This window comes from Lepisosteus oculatus, chromosome 27 (assembly GCF_040954835.1).
Source record: "Lepisosteus oculatus isolate fLepOcu1 chromosome 27, fLepOcu1.hap2, whole genome shotgun sequence".
Taxonomy (NCBI): Eukaryota; Metazoa; Chordata; class Actinopteri; order Semionotiformes; family Lepisosteidae; genus Lepisosteus; species Lepisosteus oculatus.
The window spans coordinates 3,815,169-3,833,745 of NC_090722.1; the positions used below are offsets into that span (position 1 = coordinate 3,815,169).

General features: G+C 50.2%; 1 protein-coding gene across 1 annotated transcript in view; it reads right to left on the minus strand.

The window, feature by feature from the left end:
* Nucleotides 1–8,545: 8,545 nt before the first annotated feature.
* Nucleotides 8,546–18,577, minus strand: part of vps45 (vacuolar protein sorting 45 homolog) — a 31,772-nt gene continuing 21,740 nt past the window's right edge. Inside the window, exon 15 of the mRNA XM_069184846.1 lies at nucleotides 8,546–10,692. Within this exon, the coding sequence (XP_069040947.1) occupies nucleotides 10,605–10,692 (88 nt within the window). The 3' untranslated portion in view covers nucleotides 8,546–10,604. The remainder of the gene's footprint in view (nucleotides 10,693–18,577) is intronic.

Genomic DNA, 18,577 nt, shown 5'->3' on the forward strand with positions numbered 1-18,577 from the left:
GATTTTCCCTTCCCTCTTCTGCACAACATGGGGAAGCAAAACAACAAAGCAACCAGAGGTCTGACTACTGGCAGAGTTAAAAGCGTGCTTAGATCAGAGGAAGTTACGCTGCATTTTGTACAATGCATTCATGAGAGCTCATTTGGTATACTGCATATCACTTTGACTATTGCATTACAAAGAAGATATGACTGCTCATGAATCAGTCCCAGGAGGAGCATATGACAGGCACAGTCTAGGTTCTAAAGGAATGTCTTACAATGACTGTTCATTAACTATTGATCTGGAATCAGGGCAGCACGATGACTACGGGGTGCTCTTTCTGTGGAGTTTGTATGTTTTCCTGATGTTCGCATGGGTTTCCTCCCACAGACCACAGACATGCTGGCAGGCTCATTGGTTTCTGGGTCCTGGTGTGACTGTGTGCGTGTGTTTGCCCTGGTGCTGGACTGGCGTCCCATCCCGGGTGTACCCTGCGGTGCACCCACTGCTTGCTGAGATTCACTCCAGCTCCCCCGCGACCCTGAACTGGAGCAGTTCAAAACATGGGTGGATAAACTCGAACCAACAGTTCACAATGGCAAAATCACTCCGATGCATTTTTTTTCACAATCATGGTGAAGCACGAGCCATAGCACACAGGTGTAAACTACGGGAGCGTGCCCTTAAGACTGAGACCAAATGGCACGTCCTTACACAAAGGGTGGTGGGAGCATGGAACGAGCCGGCCATGTCGTGCTGTTGCAGCTGATGGCATGGGATCCTTCAAGAAACAGCTGATACTGTCTGATCAATTAGATCTCGAAGGAACGAATTAGAGACATCAGCAAACCAGAACCCACAGAGAAAACCATGCCAGCACAGAAGGTACTCCAAACCACAACCAAACCCAGGAGCCAGGAGCCCTGAAACCGTAGCACTGACCTCCAGGCCCCCTGACATTGTGTTTCGCAAGCAAGATATAAAATGTGTCCACAGAGACAGCCAAAACAATTGAAAAACAGGTACAAAAACTGGAACCATCCAGATGTAGCTCTGTGCTACAGAGTAACTAAAATGAGATTAAAAAGGAAGTGAGCACATGGAAAACACAACACAGAGATGCACCACAAAACCACAAATAACAAAGAACAGGAGAAACACATTTGGCTTCACTCTTATTTCAGCGTGCTCTGTGAGTTAGGGTTTGTGTCCTGTCTAGCGTGTGAAGCATAAAGTCAGAAGCCCCGACTCTTTCTTAGACCGAAATGCTCATTTGAGACCTACAAAAAGCAAGAAACCACCTGACTGCCAGTTCACCGGCGCTCAGATGATCACTTCAGAGCCTCCTGCCCCACAAGAGCGAAGCAGAGTGAAGGCCGTTAGAGGGAAGTGAATGCTGAACTGAAAACAGGAAGCCCTCTATTACAAAAGGTTGCAGGTCACCAGGTTAGAGAAGACACGTAGCTGCTCTGGAGTCTGTCCAGACGAGCTTAACAGGAGGCAATCTGGGGTTTAAAGGAACGGCCTTCACCGATTGCTGAAAAAACACATCTTTCTTTTGAGGACCGAGGGAGTGAGGAACGAGCTGCCCAGCTATGGTGTTGAAGCCGATGCCCTGGAAACAGCTGGGTGAGATTACTGGATTAAAAGGGAGTTGACTGCCTATCAGGCTAACTGGGATAAATGGCATCTCCATGACTGTAATTCTTCTTATGTTGTTTTACACTACAGGCAGGCCCTCTGAGAGTTCAGATGAAGCCCGGGGGCCATTTCACATTGTGAGGCCCCCCTCATGGTTTGGGGAGAGGGGTACAGAAATATTTGAATGTCAAGAATGACATGTAAACACCTGGAGGAAACTGGAAAGGTCTTGGCTATTGGAATTGAATGGTGAATCTGGCCGCCTCACAAAAGCTGGCCTGATTGGTGAAACACGCTGTCACTCATTTTATTTTCAGCCATTCAGAGCCATTTAGGGGATGGGACTTCCTCTGGGAGCCTTTGGCTGCCTCCTACCTGCGTGCCAGCTGTCAATTATTCCCAAATTCGAGACACACAGCCAAAGTGATAAATTAGGGGACCACGCACCCTTGGGTGAGGTGAGGCCCCCCTGTGAGGTGAGGCCCGGGGCCAAATGGCCCTGCTGGCCCCCCATCTCGTAGGACCTGACCACAAGACACCATTATCATTCACCAGGGTGGCAATATTCCTAATCACATCCCAGACCCTGACCCTTCATACTGTACATATCATCAGGTATATCCAGCTGCATAGCAGAGGTGCCAACAGCAGCAGTAAGACTAAGCCCTGCTGCAGCTCCACAAACAGCACGAGCAGATCACGCCGAGCTGGATACGGAGCAAGAAACTCAAACAAGTTGCGAAAAGGGCAGGGCTCCAGATGCAAAGTTACGTCCTCCCTGTATTGCCCCAGATGCGAAATATGCTTTTGCAAGGAGGTGAAAAACCATCGCACACCGATACGTTTAAAACGAACAACTAAGAAACATACACCTGAAATTTGAATCGTCCTCAGACTCCAGAAATAGATGAATGAAGGAGTTGGCTCATCAGTGAGTGGGATAATAAGATACATCCGTGATGAAAATAAAATATATTTATCTATTACTTGATCCAGATGAGCAGGTTGATAACCAGTGGGAATAAAACATAACCTCTCGCATTCTAACCTAACCATCATAACCTATAGAAAGGTAAGCTATTGCACTGGATTTTGGGTAGTCAAAATCAACACCCTTTTACTGAGCAAGGGGTGGTCACAACAGTCAGTGATTATACGAGCCTTCTGTAATTATGCAATATCCCAACCCCCGCAAATTCTCCTCCCACCCCTCTGTGGTCACTCAGCTCTGACAGCAGACCACTGACCTTTCTGTCCTGTCTCCTGGCGCGTTGTGTGGGACGTCCCACGTGAATCTCCCCTTCCTTCTCTCTGCGCCCTCTTCCTTATCTGCGTTTTCTTGCCCCAGACGCTACGAAGACATTTCAGTTTCGCAATAAAAGCCCAAGACGCCTTTCCAAACCCGTGTTGTCATCACACTTCAGCACATGTTCCGTTACATGTTCTGAGAAAATGTTTTTCGCCACAGAGAGGTCTTCAGTAAATATGCAGCTCACATACTTAGACCTAGTATAGGTCTGATTTCTCTGGATATTTTTGGGCTTGATTTTCAAACATTTGCACAAACATAAACCCAAAGATGGTCACTGGGGCTTTGCACACGTTAAAAATCCAGGCATTTAATGAAGACGGTTAATATACTGGCTGAGGCTGGAGTTTTATTAAGCGTTGCAGTAGCTGATCCAGCAGAAAAGGTCACAGAGGAGAGGAGCTCACAAAAAAAAAGACAACAATATTATCTCCCTTATTATAAGGATATGCATTTGCTGGCCAAAATATTAGGAACCCCTGCCCCACCTCCCTCCCCCCCCCCCCCCCCCCAGTTGAATGACTAGATCCTCTTGGTAGTGAAGCAGAAAAGATTGAGTTTGAGATGTGAGCACGAGACAGAATTCACCTTCCCTGACTGGCAGCAGGACTTCTCTCCCAGTCTCCCTCAATCTCTCTCATGTGAGATTTAGAATCTGAAGCAGTGAGATAATCTCAGTCTTCCTTCCTCCCCACCTTGGCTGAAGGTGATCCTGCAAAGCCTTGTGGGAAAATCATCCCGTTCAAGGCAGGCTTGCTATTGGCCGAGGCCCAGCAGTAGCGGATAGCGGGCTCTCCTCAGCGTTTGGCCAGCGGAGTGCAGATCGATCGATGTTAATCAGTACCGTTGAGATGGAGAAAAAGAAAGCTCTGATTACGCCAACAAAGAAGGGGGCAGAGAAAGTTGCCAAATTCAGGTTTGCAAGAGACAGTTTCCTGTTAGGAATGATCAATTCGGCAGCACCTAAAAGAAAGAGGGCATTGATTGGAGGCAAAGGAGGAGGCCGAATTGTCTTTTCGTGCAATTAAAATGTCCCAGTCATTAAATCTGGACAAAGCACGACCAGATCAGGGTGCCAAGTTCTCAGTTTACTGCCTAATAAAGAGAGGCACTGACATTACTGAGATCGCCTTTGCTTAAAAAGAAAACCTGGGGTGATAATAATGGACAGATCACAACCGTGAGAGTCAGACGAGAAGCTCAGCATTCTGAGAAGTAACACCTTTGCAAAGCAAGACCACTGCACTCCTTCTGGACATTTTGGACAATTTGAACCAGATGTGGTTGTATTGGAAGGGACAGATTTAAAGGAGCAGCACTTAAACTCAATAACACAGTAACAGCCCTGTTACAGTAATAACACGACTGTTCTCCAGAACTCTCGTGGTAGGAGGAATAATAAGGAAGCCGGCAGGAGAGACACCAGACTTGTCATTTATACTCATTAATGTAAGGAAGCTATGGGGAGTTACCTTAGAAGGCTTTCGGCCCTGTGTAAGGTTAAGGAGATGAGTCTGAGACACACACCTCCTGATTTCTCTCATAAACACCCTTCATCATCACCGGTCCTTGTTCTCGAGGTAACTGTCTGAGAGGCTTTCCTGAGCTACTGGAAAGGGCAGGATTTTGAATACCTGAACCACACAGACTCTTCTGTCCCAGGAGAACCAGAGTGAGTTCTGTCAAAGGGTTCTGAGTCTCGGTTTGGAGAGCTATTCTGAGGGCTCTGTGCTAAACATTTTCAAAGAAAACAAAGGCCTAAAGTGCACTTCTTTTTTTGCTTAATATTATATGCCAATCTTCCCTTTGTATGGTGGGGAGTTTTTAATATTATTTTTCACATCTTACCGGGGACAGTTTCTAGATCAGTGTCGCAATGTTGTTATGGCTTTGCATCACCGTGACGTGACTGTGCATTCGAACCGGAATGCTAAGAACCCCACTGCTAGTTTGCCTGGCCTCCAGTCGCTGTACACATCGGTTCCTGGAAACCCAGCCTGCTGCTAAAAATAGGAGCAGCCTCTCACCACCAGCATCACCAGCACCATGAGTGTTTTTATCAGCATCCTGTTTTACAAAACGCAGACGGTCACTTGACACTGACAGTCCCCTTGTCAGGAAACAGGCTTGGAGCTTCAAGCGAGAACACAGGCCCATTGGAGTCGAGTGGGAGGGGTGACAAAGCTTTAGAACAGGAAAAATAAAATCGTGTGCTCTTGGGCCTGTCAAACTCTTGTCCAAACCATTCTCTCCCCCCACCACCTCCCACCTCACCCCCTGCCCCGGCGCGTGTGACAGCTCAGACCTGTCTCCTCTCTGTCCTGGTCTGGTCTCCACTTGAGCCCAGGTTCCACTCGTGTCTTCTGGTCCATTCCAAAGAAATCCACTGGGTGCCCTTTGTCGATGGCTTGTTCCAGACTCCCACCACTCTTTGTGCAAAGACGTGTCATTTGTTTTCCAGTCTTCAATGCCTCCTCCCTCTATGTCATGGGTCATGAGTCCCTTTGAATCCAAAGACGTGGCTTGATTTTGACAATAACCTGAATTTAATAAGCATTACTTATTGCAAACAGTAATAGTCTCTCCCCCTTCCCCATCCAGCTGGCTCTGAAAGCAGCCTCCCACCCCCCATGTAAAGGCAGTGGACCGGTGTCTCTGATGAGATATGAACGGATTAATTTCAGATTTAGAGACAAGCTCTCAGCGAGGGGTGCTTCTGGAGATGGGGGCAGATGGCTGGGGTTTATCGCCGATGTAGGGCACTGGGGCTCAGGCAGACAGATGTGAAGGGTGTGGACAAGCTGTCCGACACCCCAGACTGGTGCAGCTCGGAGCTGTACCTCTGCAGACAGGGCAGCTCCAGCTGTGGGGGGGTGCCTGCTACAGTATCTGAGCTGTTGCTGGACAGCAGTGATTGCTCAGAATGTAAAGATGGGGCTTTGTGTTATAGGGGGTGTGGGATGTTGTTTGGGGGGAGTCCCTACGGACCGGTCCCTGTCTCGGTCTTGGGGAATCCCCTCTGAGCCCCAAAGGGACAACATGCACCATAAAGAGTGACCATCTGTTCACATCTCAAGAAAAAAGAAACAGAAGGAGAAAAAAAAACTCAATTTTTAAAATCCAGACGTGTGTGTGGATCGATTCTATATCGTCCTCGCTTTGTTTTCTCCTCTGAGCGCTTTACATTGTGTTTTTTCTTAAAACGCCTAATTCGATTGGTCGCGTCTGCGCTTGGGGTCGCTGGGTCACTATCTGCGACGCTTGTTGTGCAGCGATTAATTAATTAATATTGATGATAAGCGTGTCTTTTGTGAAAGTAGCCCCGAAACCATACACTATTTATTTTGGTCATGTCCTGTCGTGAAGATATTCTGGATTGATTTGCAAAATTACTGTATACAAAGAAGGAGTCTAATATTGACGTTACCTTTAAAGAAATAGACTTTATGTTAAATTTTTATCCCATTGAAAATAATATCAAAATATCCTTTGTAAGTGACTGAATTATGATACTCGCACGTTATTATATGCATAAAGTGAAATGGTCTGGGAAGAGATCCCATGTTTGAACAATATAACACTTAATAACTATATCAAAATGTGAGAACATGAAAGAACATCTTATTTTGTTTAATCTTTTTTTCATAAAGTGTAATTAAATTATAGTATGTAGCCCTGATAATGTTACCGATATGTTATACGTCTTGTTATTATATGTATTTTTGTTGTTATTATTATAAAAAAAATAAAAAGGCAAAAAAACTTTTTGTGACGCCGTGTGGAAGAGCACCCGAAATGACAGGCGCAGTCTTAGACTCCAGGGGCAAATCTTGCGGAAACGAATTGTTTTTAGACTATGAATTAAATTAAATTACGCTCAGGGTCACTAGCAGGTGTATAGGATTTCTTTAACTAGCCTGAAAGAGAGTTCTGGCCAGAATTGTACGTGACAGTGCTCAGGGTTGTTCCGACAGTCATTGGTGTTTCAATTCCCGTTGTATTTGGAGGGGGGGTTGATATATACATTCTTGACAGAATCAGATTTCTTTCTGAAGTTATTGAAGTGTGACATAGCCAGGAACGTAACGTCGCTTATCCCCCCAAAAGAAAACCAGCTCAGATGGTACAAAACCTCACAGTTGGACAGCTGTGTCCTCGTCTGACTCTGCGCCCGACTGCAGAGGGATTTCAGTCCTCTGGGATTCCGCCTGTCTGCCGATCCCTATCCCTGCTCTCTAAGTGAAGCGCGACGCGGTTTTACCTCCGTCATAAAAACAATTATACACGCAGGGCAAATTACACGTGTCCCTGGGGTTGTTTTTTCTGTACCAATGGTACTTTCCAGTAGGTGGATAAAAAAAAAAAACAAACAAACCCGATTATTCTTTCACAGGCTTGATTTGGAAAACCCTGCAGATATCTGGAGACGGAACCAAGGACTGACCCGAATAGGGACGGTTCTGTAATGCAACAGTAGTTTAAATAATGCAAATAATGGGGAGAGGGTATCCAAAAGAGAGAAATGAACCAGAAAAACAAACAAACCAGACAATATATTGCCAGAGATCATTCCAAATCTGATAGCTACGGGAGTTCCTAGCTCCTCTGGGTCCGGAGCTCAGGGTGGGATTCCGAAATCTAGCTGGTAAGGGAGTCCAGTTAAACCTTAATTGCATCGATGAAACGCTCGTCCTGGGTGCAGACGTGGTTCTAACGCATCCAGAAAGCTCTGCGGCTCCCACGGTGCCGGCTAGCACAAGCGAGGTGACCCCCCAGGGGTGAGAGTGTCTTCGTGTCCGGGTGAAGCGGAGCCACCCCCCGTTAGGAAAGGCACCCGCACCGGGCGTCGGAGTTACCTGAAATGAGACTACAAAAACCAGCTGGAGCTCCACAAGAGCCGTCTAATTTCCCAAGTATTTCTGGAAGTTTGTTTTTTTTTCCAAAAGAATGGAAAGGGGAATAAGGTGGGAGTAGGTAAACACAGCTTTTAAGAAAAGACATCCGCCCGCGCTGTCGAAGATTTTGCGCTCACAAAATCCCTCAACCTCGTCGCGGTGCTTTCCGAATAGTTTCTGGGCCTGAACACCAGAAACTAGCGCATCTTCTTTCATTCTCCACGCTAATTAAATTGACATTTATATAATAAATATTCATGGCTTTTTTACACCCACTTGTTGTTTTAAAAGCGTATTAGGCTCTGCCGGCCGCTCCCTCACCCGCTCCGCCTCATTCACTTCAGGCAAACCCAACTCGCCTGTCCCGCCCCAGCCCAGGGGAAAAGCTCAGGCACCACGGGGCAGGCGGAGCCGAACGGGTAGGGTTACACGGAGGGGAGATCTGCAGGTGGGACCGTGCTGGAGACGGGCGATTGCAATCTCCGGGCAGCGCCAACGCGTGGGAACCCAAGTCTCCCCACAGCGCCAACAGCTCTGCAGAGAAGCCGCAGGAGTTGCGACGCAGCTCTCGTCGAGATTAGTGCGGACCTGACCAGAACAATTCATTCATTCACAATTGTGCACGTTCGCCCTGTCCCAGAAAGCAAAAGCTCTCGATATGAACTATTTCTTAATACATTATCATAATATATTAGAGTACAATCAAGATTCAGATGTCTTGTACTTTTGATGTATGTTTATTTACAAAAATCATTCACATTCGCCATATGCTCATATGAAGACGACATTCCAAATCCAATGCAGAAGCAAACGACTGCACACAGCAATCAAAGCACAAAACCTTCAGTTCTACACACATAAATGTATACATAGTGTATATACATGCGTGTGTGTGTGTGTTGTAGGTGGGTGTGAATGTGTTGACGCCTTGGTTGTGTTTCACTCAGATGAACACAAAGCTGAAAAGCAGGAACATGTATCTCTGTTCGCGCCTCCGAAACGGTCCCACATCCTCATCCTTCCACTGTGTTGAAACCTGCACCTGTGTCAGATCTGCTTTCCTTCCCAGCTGTATCTTTCCTTTCCCAGAGACGGCGGCCCGCAGGGTTTCAGGTCCGGCCGTGAGCACGCTGGACAGCTGGCCGCCCGAGCCGTCAAGTGACCGCTGCCGAGCACAACCAACTTCCTGCGGGCGGTGTACTCGGCCGTGGCCAACCGCCAAGGAAAAGCACATCGGACCTCTCCGGATACAGCCCGCAGCAGGCTCCCACCAGTCAGATTCACGAGAACCACTGCGTCTTCTGAAACCGCTCGAGATTTCAGGAAACTTACATTTGATCCGAGCTCAGAAACGGCTACAATGCAGCTTTTTAGCCACCGTAATTGGCGACAAACCTCTGATCCCCTCATTGGCTCAATGGAGGATTTAGCTGCCAGAGAGCTCAGTTGGGAGTGAATGCCAGCGCACACTGGGAGCAGTACTGGGAGCCCAGGCCTGGACAGCGGGCACTGCTGTTCCAGGGAGCAGGCGGGGGGGGGGTTGGCCTGGAGGGAGAAAAAAAGAATCTCGCACCCCCCCCCACTCAGATGCAGCTGGCCGAGAAACTGTGAGAACGAGATCCAAGAAAACTGCGGGTCTGGAACGACAAACACACTCCCATCCCAGTCTCCCCGCCTGCGGTGTTTGACCAGCGAACCCTCGCTGCTCACGCGGCCTGACTTGGATGCCATCCGGAACCCACCCAGGTCAAGTACTTTCTTCCCTTGGGACTCGCGGAACACAGCACTGGACTTCCCGCCAGTTCTTCGAAGCCACGCCCCCTTGCCACGCCCCCTTCGCCACTCTCCCCCTATGAAGCGCCTCTTCTCACTCAGGCCACGCCTTCGCCTCACCTGACCCAGAGAGGCAAAAGGCAGAGAGCAAACTACCTCGCTGTCCTGTCCGCCCCTCCCTCTGCCCATCCAGCAGGAGGGTCACAGCGACCCAGGGCCCAGGGTGCAAGGGGGGCCGAGAACGTGCCCAGGGAGGGGGACCAGTGCATCGCAGGGCCTCCAAGAAAGGGAAGATTTCGACTGGCTGCTCCAACCCGGGCAGCAGGTCTGCAGGAGGAGGGGTTTGAAGCCGGGGGGGGGGGGGGACGCATCCGAACCCGACTTCAGCCTGTGCCCACGCTACAGAGGGGGAGAGGGGGGGCAGACTGGAGCAGATCAGACCTAATCAGTCCTTGGGCGGTATCTGGTGTGGCGCGTAAAAAACTCTCCTTGCCAAAACGGAATCAAAGTCTCAAAGTCTCAAAGAGCTTGTGCTCGTCTTGGATCAACAATATTAGTTATTAGTTGGCCAACACCAGAAAAGTTCTCATTCATATAAACACCCCCCAACAACTGTATGCAGAAACAGAGAACAGTGATTAGCGAAGGACCAGTAGTGCTCGACTTCCTATTTGCTAGATATTGCATCAGATGCTGCTAGGAGACGTTATCTGGGAGGGACGCCGTCACAGATAACACCAGAGGGAGGGTGGTGAAGGCTGACCGAGATCTTACATCACCGAGATCTGGGACAAACAGCTCGTGGCATTTCTAGGGTCCCGTCTGGGGTGGTCTGTGTGCTGTGGAGGGGAATGTCTGGGGTACGGCGACAGCACGCTCCGCCGCCCACCACTGGCCCAGCCGGGACGTCGTTCCGCCAGGAGACGGTCACTCGGGCCTTCGGGATCGCGGGAACATCCCGGGCGGCGGGCGGGGAGGGCGGGGTGGAGACGTCCGGTCCGAATTCAGCGCCGGCTGGGAGGACGTCCCGACCCGTGCGGCCTCTCGGATGACCACCCGGAGCCGCTGGCTGCCGTGACCTCCTCCAGGAAGCTGTGGGAGCAGACAAGGCAGAGGAGAACACCTCCGTCACGCGTACTGCTGCGGCAGCGGAGCACTGTGGGACACGCGGCTGAGCAGGGCGGTACAGCAGGGTGTTGACTGATTAAGAGCACAAGAGCCTCCGAAAGACTCCAGGCTAGAGAATAAAAACAATTCCTTACACTTCTATAGCTCTTCTCTGGACACTCCCCACAGGCAATGGGGATCCCCTCCACCACCACCAGTGTGCAGCCCCACCTGGATGATGTGCCAGTACTCTCCCTACACACCAGCTCTCAGTGGGGAGGAGAGCAGAGTGATGAAGCCAGTTCAGAGATGGGGGTTATTAGGAGGCCATGATGGGTAAAGGCCAGGGGGATAATTCGGCTAGGGGACTGGGGTAACACCCCTACTCTTTCTGAGAAACTCCCTGGGATTTTTAATGACTGTGGACCTCGGTTTTATGTCTTATCCAAACGACAGCGCCTTTTTACAGTATAGTGTCCCCGTCTCTATACTGGGGCATTAGGACCCACACAGACCGCAGGGTGAGCGCCCCCCTACTGTCCCCACTAACACCTCTTCCAGCAGCAGCCTTAGCTTTCCCAGGAGTCTCCCATCCAGGTACTGACCAGGCTCACACCTGCTGAGCTCCAGTGGGCTGCCAGTTGTGGGCTACAGGGCGATAGAGCCGCTGAGATACAGCTTGATGGATAGTCTAGTAGATGACTGATCTGCGCTTCTCATCAAGGCTGTTTCTCAAAGGAACCCAGGGAATCGGTTTAACCGTCAGAGCTAGACCCAGTCCAGGCTCCCCCGCGCCATCCCTGTCCGAGCGGGTCCCATCAGTGTCTTGAAAGTGGTCTGTGGCTCGACTGGAACTGGGGTTCAGCTGAAAGCCTTGGTCACCCGCGCGCCTGGATGAAACACCACACTGCTCTAAGCCAGGAGCAGGACGCCCCGCGGCTGATCGTGGAACTCAAGAGTTTAACCACGACATCAATTGGTTCCAGCCCGCGACCGGAGGCCACATTCGTTTCTGTTGGCTTGGGCAACGCCGTGACGCGGCCAGCCAGGACTCTCCCGAACTTGGGAAGTGCCGATGTCAACGGGGTCAGACCCAGGGGGCAACCAGGCGAAGCCAGACTCACATCGGAAAATAAAGCACATGATAAAGCTTTAAAAAAAATGGAGGGGGTGGACATCCATCCACACACCAACTAGCTAGAACACTGGACAGAGACGAAGACAACAAAGAGGTCTGAGAATAATGGTCAGCTTCTATTACAGCAGTGACCCATCAGCCTATTCTGTACAGTCACTCTAAAGCAGCCATCCATCAGAATTTATCTATACATTCATTTGTCTATTGATCTACAGTATATATCAGCATCCGTCTGCCCATACGTCTCCATTTATGGAACTCTCCTTGTTCCAACTTGGATAATTTGCACTCTAAAATGATTTTTTCCCCGGCTGCCCTTGTAGCAGGACCTCAGCTCAAAAAAGAAAAAGTGCTTCGGTACATTTTTCTCCCCCCAAGCTGATTCGAAATGTCCGACCCAGGAGAAGACCTGACTTCCCTTTCGTCTGCCAATGTTACCCAACACGGCCTGCTGAAAGATTCATGGCAACCCAATCCCTCCCCCAGCCCTGAACACACAGGCCAGCGCTGAGCGCTATCTGATCCCATCTGGATTTGGGGAGCAGTGCTGTATGGCTGTGTGAAAACAGCAGTAGAGACACGGGCACCCCTCGCTCTCTGCTGACTGGGGTCAGGGATCCGGGCATTCAAGTGGGCGATAAGGCCCAGCTGGTGCGAAAATGCCCAGCGTTGCCCTTCTGCCAACTTTCTGCTCTGTAGCCCTGATCAGGAGCGATTAGGGTTAGCTGTCAATCAACGCTGGCTCACTGCGATGACTGCCCTCCCAGCTGAAGCAGGAAAACGTGCACATTTCCCCCAACTCTATCGTTCGCTGTGTTGATGAGGGCTTTCACTTGCTGTCTGAGCACATGCTGCACTGAAAAGGGGTTTTGAAACTGAGCAGAAACGCTGTCTTAATCCAGTCATGGTTCTGTTCTGATCTGAATTTTACTGACTCGGTGGGCTTGCCTTTTATTTTGGAATGCTTGGTAAGAGCAGGCTGGTTACCCACTGCATCACAGCTGAACCCTAACTCACGCCACTGAAATGAACCCGAAAGCCAGGACTACTGGCTGCACTGTGACCTGCTCCCACAATGCACTGCTGTGTGACGTGACAGAGCGGGAGGAAACGACTGTAACTCCCAGTTCCAACTGCCACCTGAGCCCATCCCCTAAATCTGGAAGCACTGATTTTTTTTTAACATGAACCCACCTGACCTGGAGTCAGCGCTTGCTTTCTGTCAAGAGGCGCAGCTCTACGGCCACGACCTACCCCACGCCATCCAAGGTGGGGCAACAAGTCTCTCGCCAACGGCGCAACATGCCCGCAATCCCACCGACGAATCCCAACTCCACCTCCAGGGGGCTGCTCTGTCAATTGTGTGCCTCTGCTTGGAAAATCCCAGTCAAGGTCAGAGGAATGACCCAGCCTTGAACCCTAAACGTCTGTCACATAAAGCAAGGCCCTACCCTAGGTTACCAGAGTGCAATACAATCTTGAAAACATTTGTATGGCAACATATTTCTTTTATTTTCTGTTCCAGGTTGGAATGCCCAAGACTTGTTTGCAGCCATAACTTCAATGGACAATGAACACAAGGGAATAAAACTGGTCACAATAATCCAGACCTGCAGATCCACACAGTACAAAAAACGTCATACACCACAAACAAGCTCCCTCCTTCCCTTGTGCATCTTAAATAAAGCCACGGAACGGTGGGATCTGCGCCTGGGGCTGGAAGGTTGCCGGTTCAAATCCCACGGCCGGCAGAGGAATCCTACTCCATTGGGCCCCTGAGCAAGGCCCTGAACCCCAGCTGCTCCAGGGGCGCTGTATAAAGGGCTGACCCTGCACTCTGACCCCCAGCTTCTCTCCCTGTCTGTGTGTCTCATGGAGAGCAAGCTCCTGTATCTATACTCCTGTATTTATGAGGAGTAACGCATTTGAAATCTTTAAGATCACTTTATTGGCCATATGCAATTTCTTGCATTAGGAATTTGTCTTTTCTCATACCCCAGCTTGCTTTCCATGAGACACACAGACAGGGAGAGAAGCTGGGGTCTGAGAAAAGACAAATTCCTAATGCAAGAAATTGCGTATGGCCAATAAAGTGATCTTAACGATTTCAAATACGTTACTCCTCATAAATACAATACATCTATACAAACGATGTTCCACCTATCCATTTTCCCACTGCTTCATCCATTTTAGGGTTGCAGGACAGCCGGAACCTATCAAAGCAATGGGCACAAGGCAGGATATATCCTGGACAGGCCTTCGCAGGGCAGATACACGGACACAGACGCACATCAGGGCCAGTTTTCCCAGAGAACAGTTAACCCACCAGCCTGTCTTTGCACTGTGGGAGGAAACTGGAGAAAACCCATGTAAACATGTGGAGAACATATTCCATGTAGACAGCACCCCAGGACTGGAATTAAACCCAGGGTCAAGCACTGGGAGGCAGTAGTGCAAACCACTGTTGCCCACCAATTTTCCCTTTAAAACCCTGTAGGTGTATAAACGCATTATAAAATGAGCACATCTGGTAGGGTCTGGTGATCCATTCGTCACTTTTCTGATCATAACCCAAGATCTGCAACCTCTGTCTACAGGGCTAAAGATCAGCGCAGGGTCGAGATTTTCTTATGTGTTTTGCAACAGAACAAAAACACAGGATTATCAGCTCTTCGGGCGACTGCAATCGGTATTAGCATGAATTACCTCATGTGCAGGACATCGACGGGCTGCCGCAATCTAATCTGTGGCAGAAAAATTAAGTCTCAAAAATGCATTAAGACTGGCAATCCAGACCGCATTAGTCGCTTATAGACAAGATCAGGAACAAAGGAACGAGAGGCCGATCAGACAAAGCCATTCCAGACAGATAAAACAGATGCCCAGCAAATTCCAAACCCTCTGATGTTAGAAATTGCAAGGCACTGCAAGAACGAGAGTAGATGTTTTTCCCCCCACTGTGCGGCTTTCAGGTTTTTTTTTGGTCTTAGGCGTTTCTTTCTTTAAAATCACAGAAAGCTAATAGCCAGTGTGTCAACCGCAGTCACCGAGAAGCAGCGTTCTGTATAATGGATAATAACATACCCACAGACTGCAGGCCCTGACTGTGTTTGGTACAGTATCCAGGCTGGAGATCCTGGCTCCGAAGACGCGATCTTTTAGGACGCTGTTGAAGTAGAGATATCTCGCGCTGCCAGGCCGCCCACTGCAGACGGCCGCTGGATCTGTTTAATTTAAACAGCAGGGCACCGGCGGTTTACATGAATTGTCCCCCCCTGTGACTTATTTTGGATCCGATAATCCTTCAAATCCCAAATTCCGAACTCTAGACCTGGAAGGGGAGGGGTTACCATTATCTTGTGTTCAGTTCAAATGCAAGGCTCAAGTAAAATAAGGTAAAACAACAGTGGAATAATGGAAGATGTCTTCCCAACGGCCCTGTTCCATTACGTGGGCAGAGCAGTGAGATGAGGCTACACGCATCAGAGAGATGACGGCATGTGGAACCTCTATTACAGCCTGAGGAAGGCTGCGGTGGCCCAAATTCTTAGCAGTTCTGCTTTTTTTAATTTCGCTTTTACAGGATAAGGAACGAAAGCTTGGGTCTTAAATGAATCAACGGCTCTTCCGTCTCCTGCCTGGTTCCAACTCACTGAAGGCTTCCTTCGGTAAAGCTCTGAAAGGGGGTATTTGGCCCTGCTGGGGTGCGACAGGGTTTCGCCTCCCCCAGAGCTCCCCTGGGGTGCACAGAATTCCTCGTGCGCCCAGCGGGTGGGACCCGCCTGCTGAGCCAACACGACCGTGCCCCTGGGCACTGGAAAGGATCACGAGGCAGCGAGAGAGCAGGAGCAGTGACCTCCCGTCACGGCCTGCCCCACAGTGAGGCAACACCCCGCCTAATAATGTTTAATGTGATGCCTGTCAAGGTCCAGTGAAGGTTTCTCATTGTTTCTGCTTTGATTCATAGGTCACGTCAATGACCTTTGAACTTGAGAATTAGACAGAAAGGCACAGAAAAAGAGAGAGACGGAGACAGTGAGCCTGTCTCTCAACAGCGTTTGATGTTTTTTGTATTTAATGTACTTAGTCATGTTATACGTGTTGGGATGGAAATGTCCCGTAAGATGTCTGCACAGCAGACGGCTGTAGATGTTGTGCTAATTGTATCTGCTCTTTCACCGCTCACGCCAATAAAGCTCTCGGAATTTGAATCTGAACCCGGCGCGAGTCGAGACCGGCGCCAGGGGAGAGATTGGCTGGCTCCGCCAGCGCCGTCACCCGACCCCCGCTGGGCATCAATAATCCAGAGCCGCCGCGCAGCGCGGGGGGGACTCTCGCACTGCGGGACGGCCGCCAGCGCGCTTCCCCGCCCGGAGACGGCTCAGGATCTCCACCGCTCCGGCTTTCCAGAGGGCCGACGTGCCAGGATTGGATTTCTGCTTTTTCCCCCCCTCCTCTTGACTCCAGTAGCTTTCTGCCCATCGATGGGGTGTTGGGTGCAGAGAACAGAGAAACGGCACTTCCACTACCCATCAGAGTGTGAGAGCCCTGCTTTTCTCCTGCCCCAGTAAATAAGTGAGGCTCGGGAGCCCCACTCATCGCCCTTGGAGTCCAGGAATACCGCAGGTCTCTTGGAATCACCAGGGGCTCAAGATGATAGGGCTACACTGGTGCAGCTAAGGGCTTCATTAGACCCATTGAGGTCTTCTCCATTCTGCTGCTGCAGCTTTAAAGACATTACAAATAAAAAAAAAAAAACATGCTTCTGGTCAGAACAGGAACCCCTAATTGAGGGTATCCCTCCCCCCCACTAGAAGGGATAAAGACGAGGTTTTATTTTCTGAGATTTGAGTTGGCGGACCCCCACAAAAGCACACGGGCACCCCCCCCCCAGTAGTGAGCAGCTGTGCAGGAGCAGCTCCGACCAGTCTGAAACAGAGAGGGAGGGGGGCTAGGCTGTGGCTGGGCATGCATAATTGACGCTCGTGCATTATTCACTGGGGGAGCTGAAAGCCGAGCCAGGGCGCGCGCGGACTGGAGCAGGGCAGGAGGGGGCAGCTAGCCGCTGCCTGCCCTACATACGGCTTTGCTACCCCAGCAGCCCCCCGCCTCCCCCAAAATCCCACACCATCTTACATTGACCAATGAAAGGAAACTGAACATCAGAAACAAATTCCTTCTGAAGAGGGCAGGCGGAGCTTATATTGTAAACGTCGGATCGCCAGATAAACAGACACCGTCACCGAGACATCGTGTCGCATTGAGAATCAGGAGTTTTTAAGTGTACTTCATCTAAAAGGCTCTTTATGCAGCTCTCCAAACATGACAAAATCCGGGGAGAAATAACGGGGGGTTTGAGCATCAACTTTGTGCCATCCTGCTCACTCCTGTCATACAGGTGGCACAGCGCCTCTGGTGCAGAGCAGAACACCCGGACACCTTTCAGTAGTGCATCCTACGTAATATCATTTAATAATGCCACCCCCGTAGGTGCTCGCTGCCACCCCTCTGCCAACCCAAATAGAAAATCTTATATCAGCTGGCAGCCGGTCTCTAGATTTCAGGACAGCTGGTTAACCTGCTGAGCAGGGGAACCTGCCGCCTGAATTGTACAAAACGTTCGCAACGGGACCTTCTGTATCTTTACTCGTGACACACAATACCCAGACAGCTGAGTTACATTCGACAGGCACGGCACACCAAACAGCAGAGAGAGCTGGATTGTCGCCCTCACCAGGAGCTGCACTCTCCTGGTGTGAGACATCAGGGCAACTGAGCACAGATGGAGTGCCCTCTCGGATCGCGGCTTACACAAGTGACGCCTGGTGTCCTATTACCTAGTACAGTAAACTGCAGCTTTCCCAAGGCCCGGCGACAGTAATGAACTCAGGAGGCATGCTAAGACCACAAGAGGTAAACCGCTGTCCACTGTGAAGACCCAGCATGATGAGAAGGCCAGCCGTTCACTGATTTGGGCTGGCACAAATACAAAAGACTGTGGCTTTCTTGCACAGGACAGACTGCTGCCTGGAAAAGCCGGCAGAGCCCAGGCCTGAACCTGGGATTGTCAGTGATGTAATGGCTGAGCCCTTTTGCTATGATAGATAGATACAAGATTCCTTGTAGGTATGGTCATATGCCAAGGGTTTGGGCTCATGTGAAAAAGGGTGTGGCCCCACGGCAAAGGGGGCCAAGTCTTAATATGTTAGCCAAGCGCAGGGCCTCTGGACACATTAACCCCCTGAGTATAACCTGAATTTGGCGGAGACCGGACCAAAACCCAGAACTGGACCATCAACTGTACAATCATCGCATTCTCTTCCCTTACGGGTACCAGCAGTGGAAACTTTTCTCGGCCCAGTCGCTCCTGCTTGGATCTGACCTGCCCTGCTGTCTTAGTGACCTTGCCAACAGGCCAGAATGGTAACGCCTGAGACCGCTAATCTCCGAGAGCCTTGCCCTGAAGTCTCAATGCAAGACTAAAAACTGCAACGCCCAGCCCCTTCTGGGGTCGCTGCTATAAGTGGCCCCCATCCGGGGCGGATCACTCACTGGCTCAGGAACCTCACCGCGAGACAACCCTCAGTATACTCGCTGAAGCCCTGTATGAGGGAACGGGCAGGAGACACGGGTCAATCCCCCAATTCACATTCAGACAATGGCACTTCCTCCCTGTTCTGGGAGTGTCGACGCCACTCCCTGGCGATCTAACCCAACTCCGACACTCCAGAT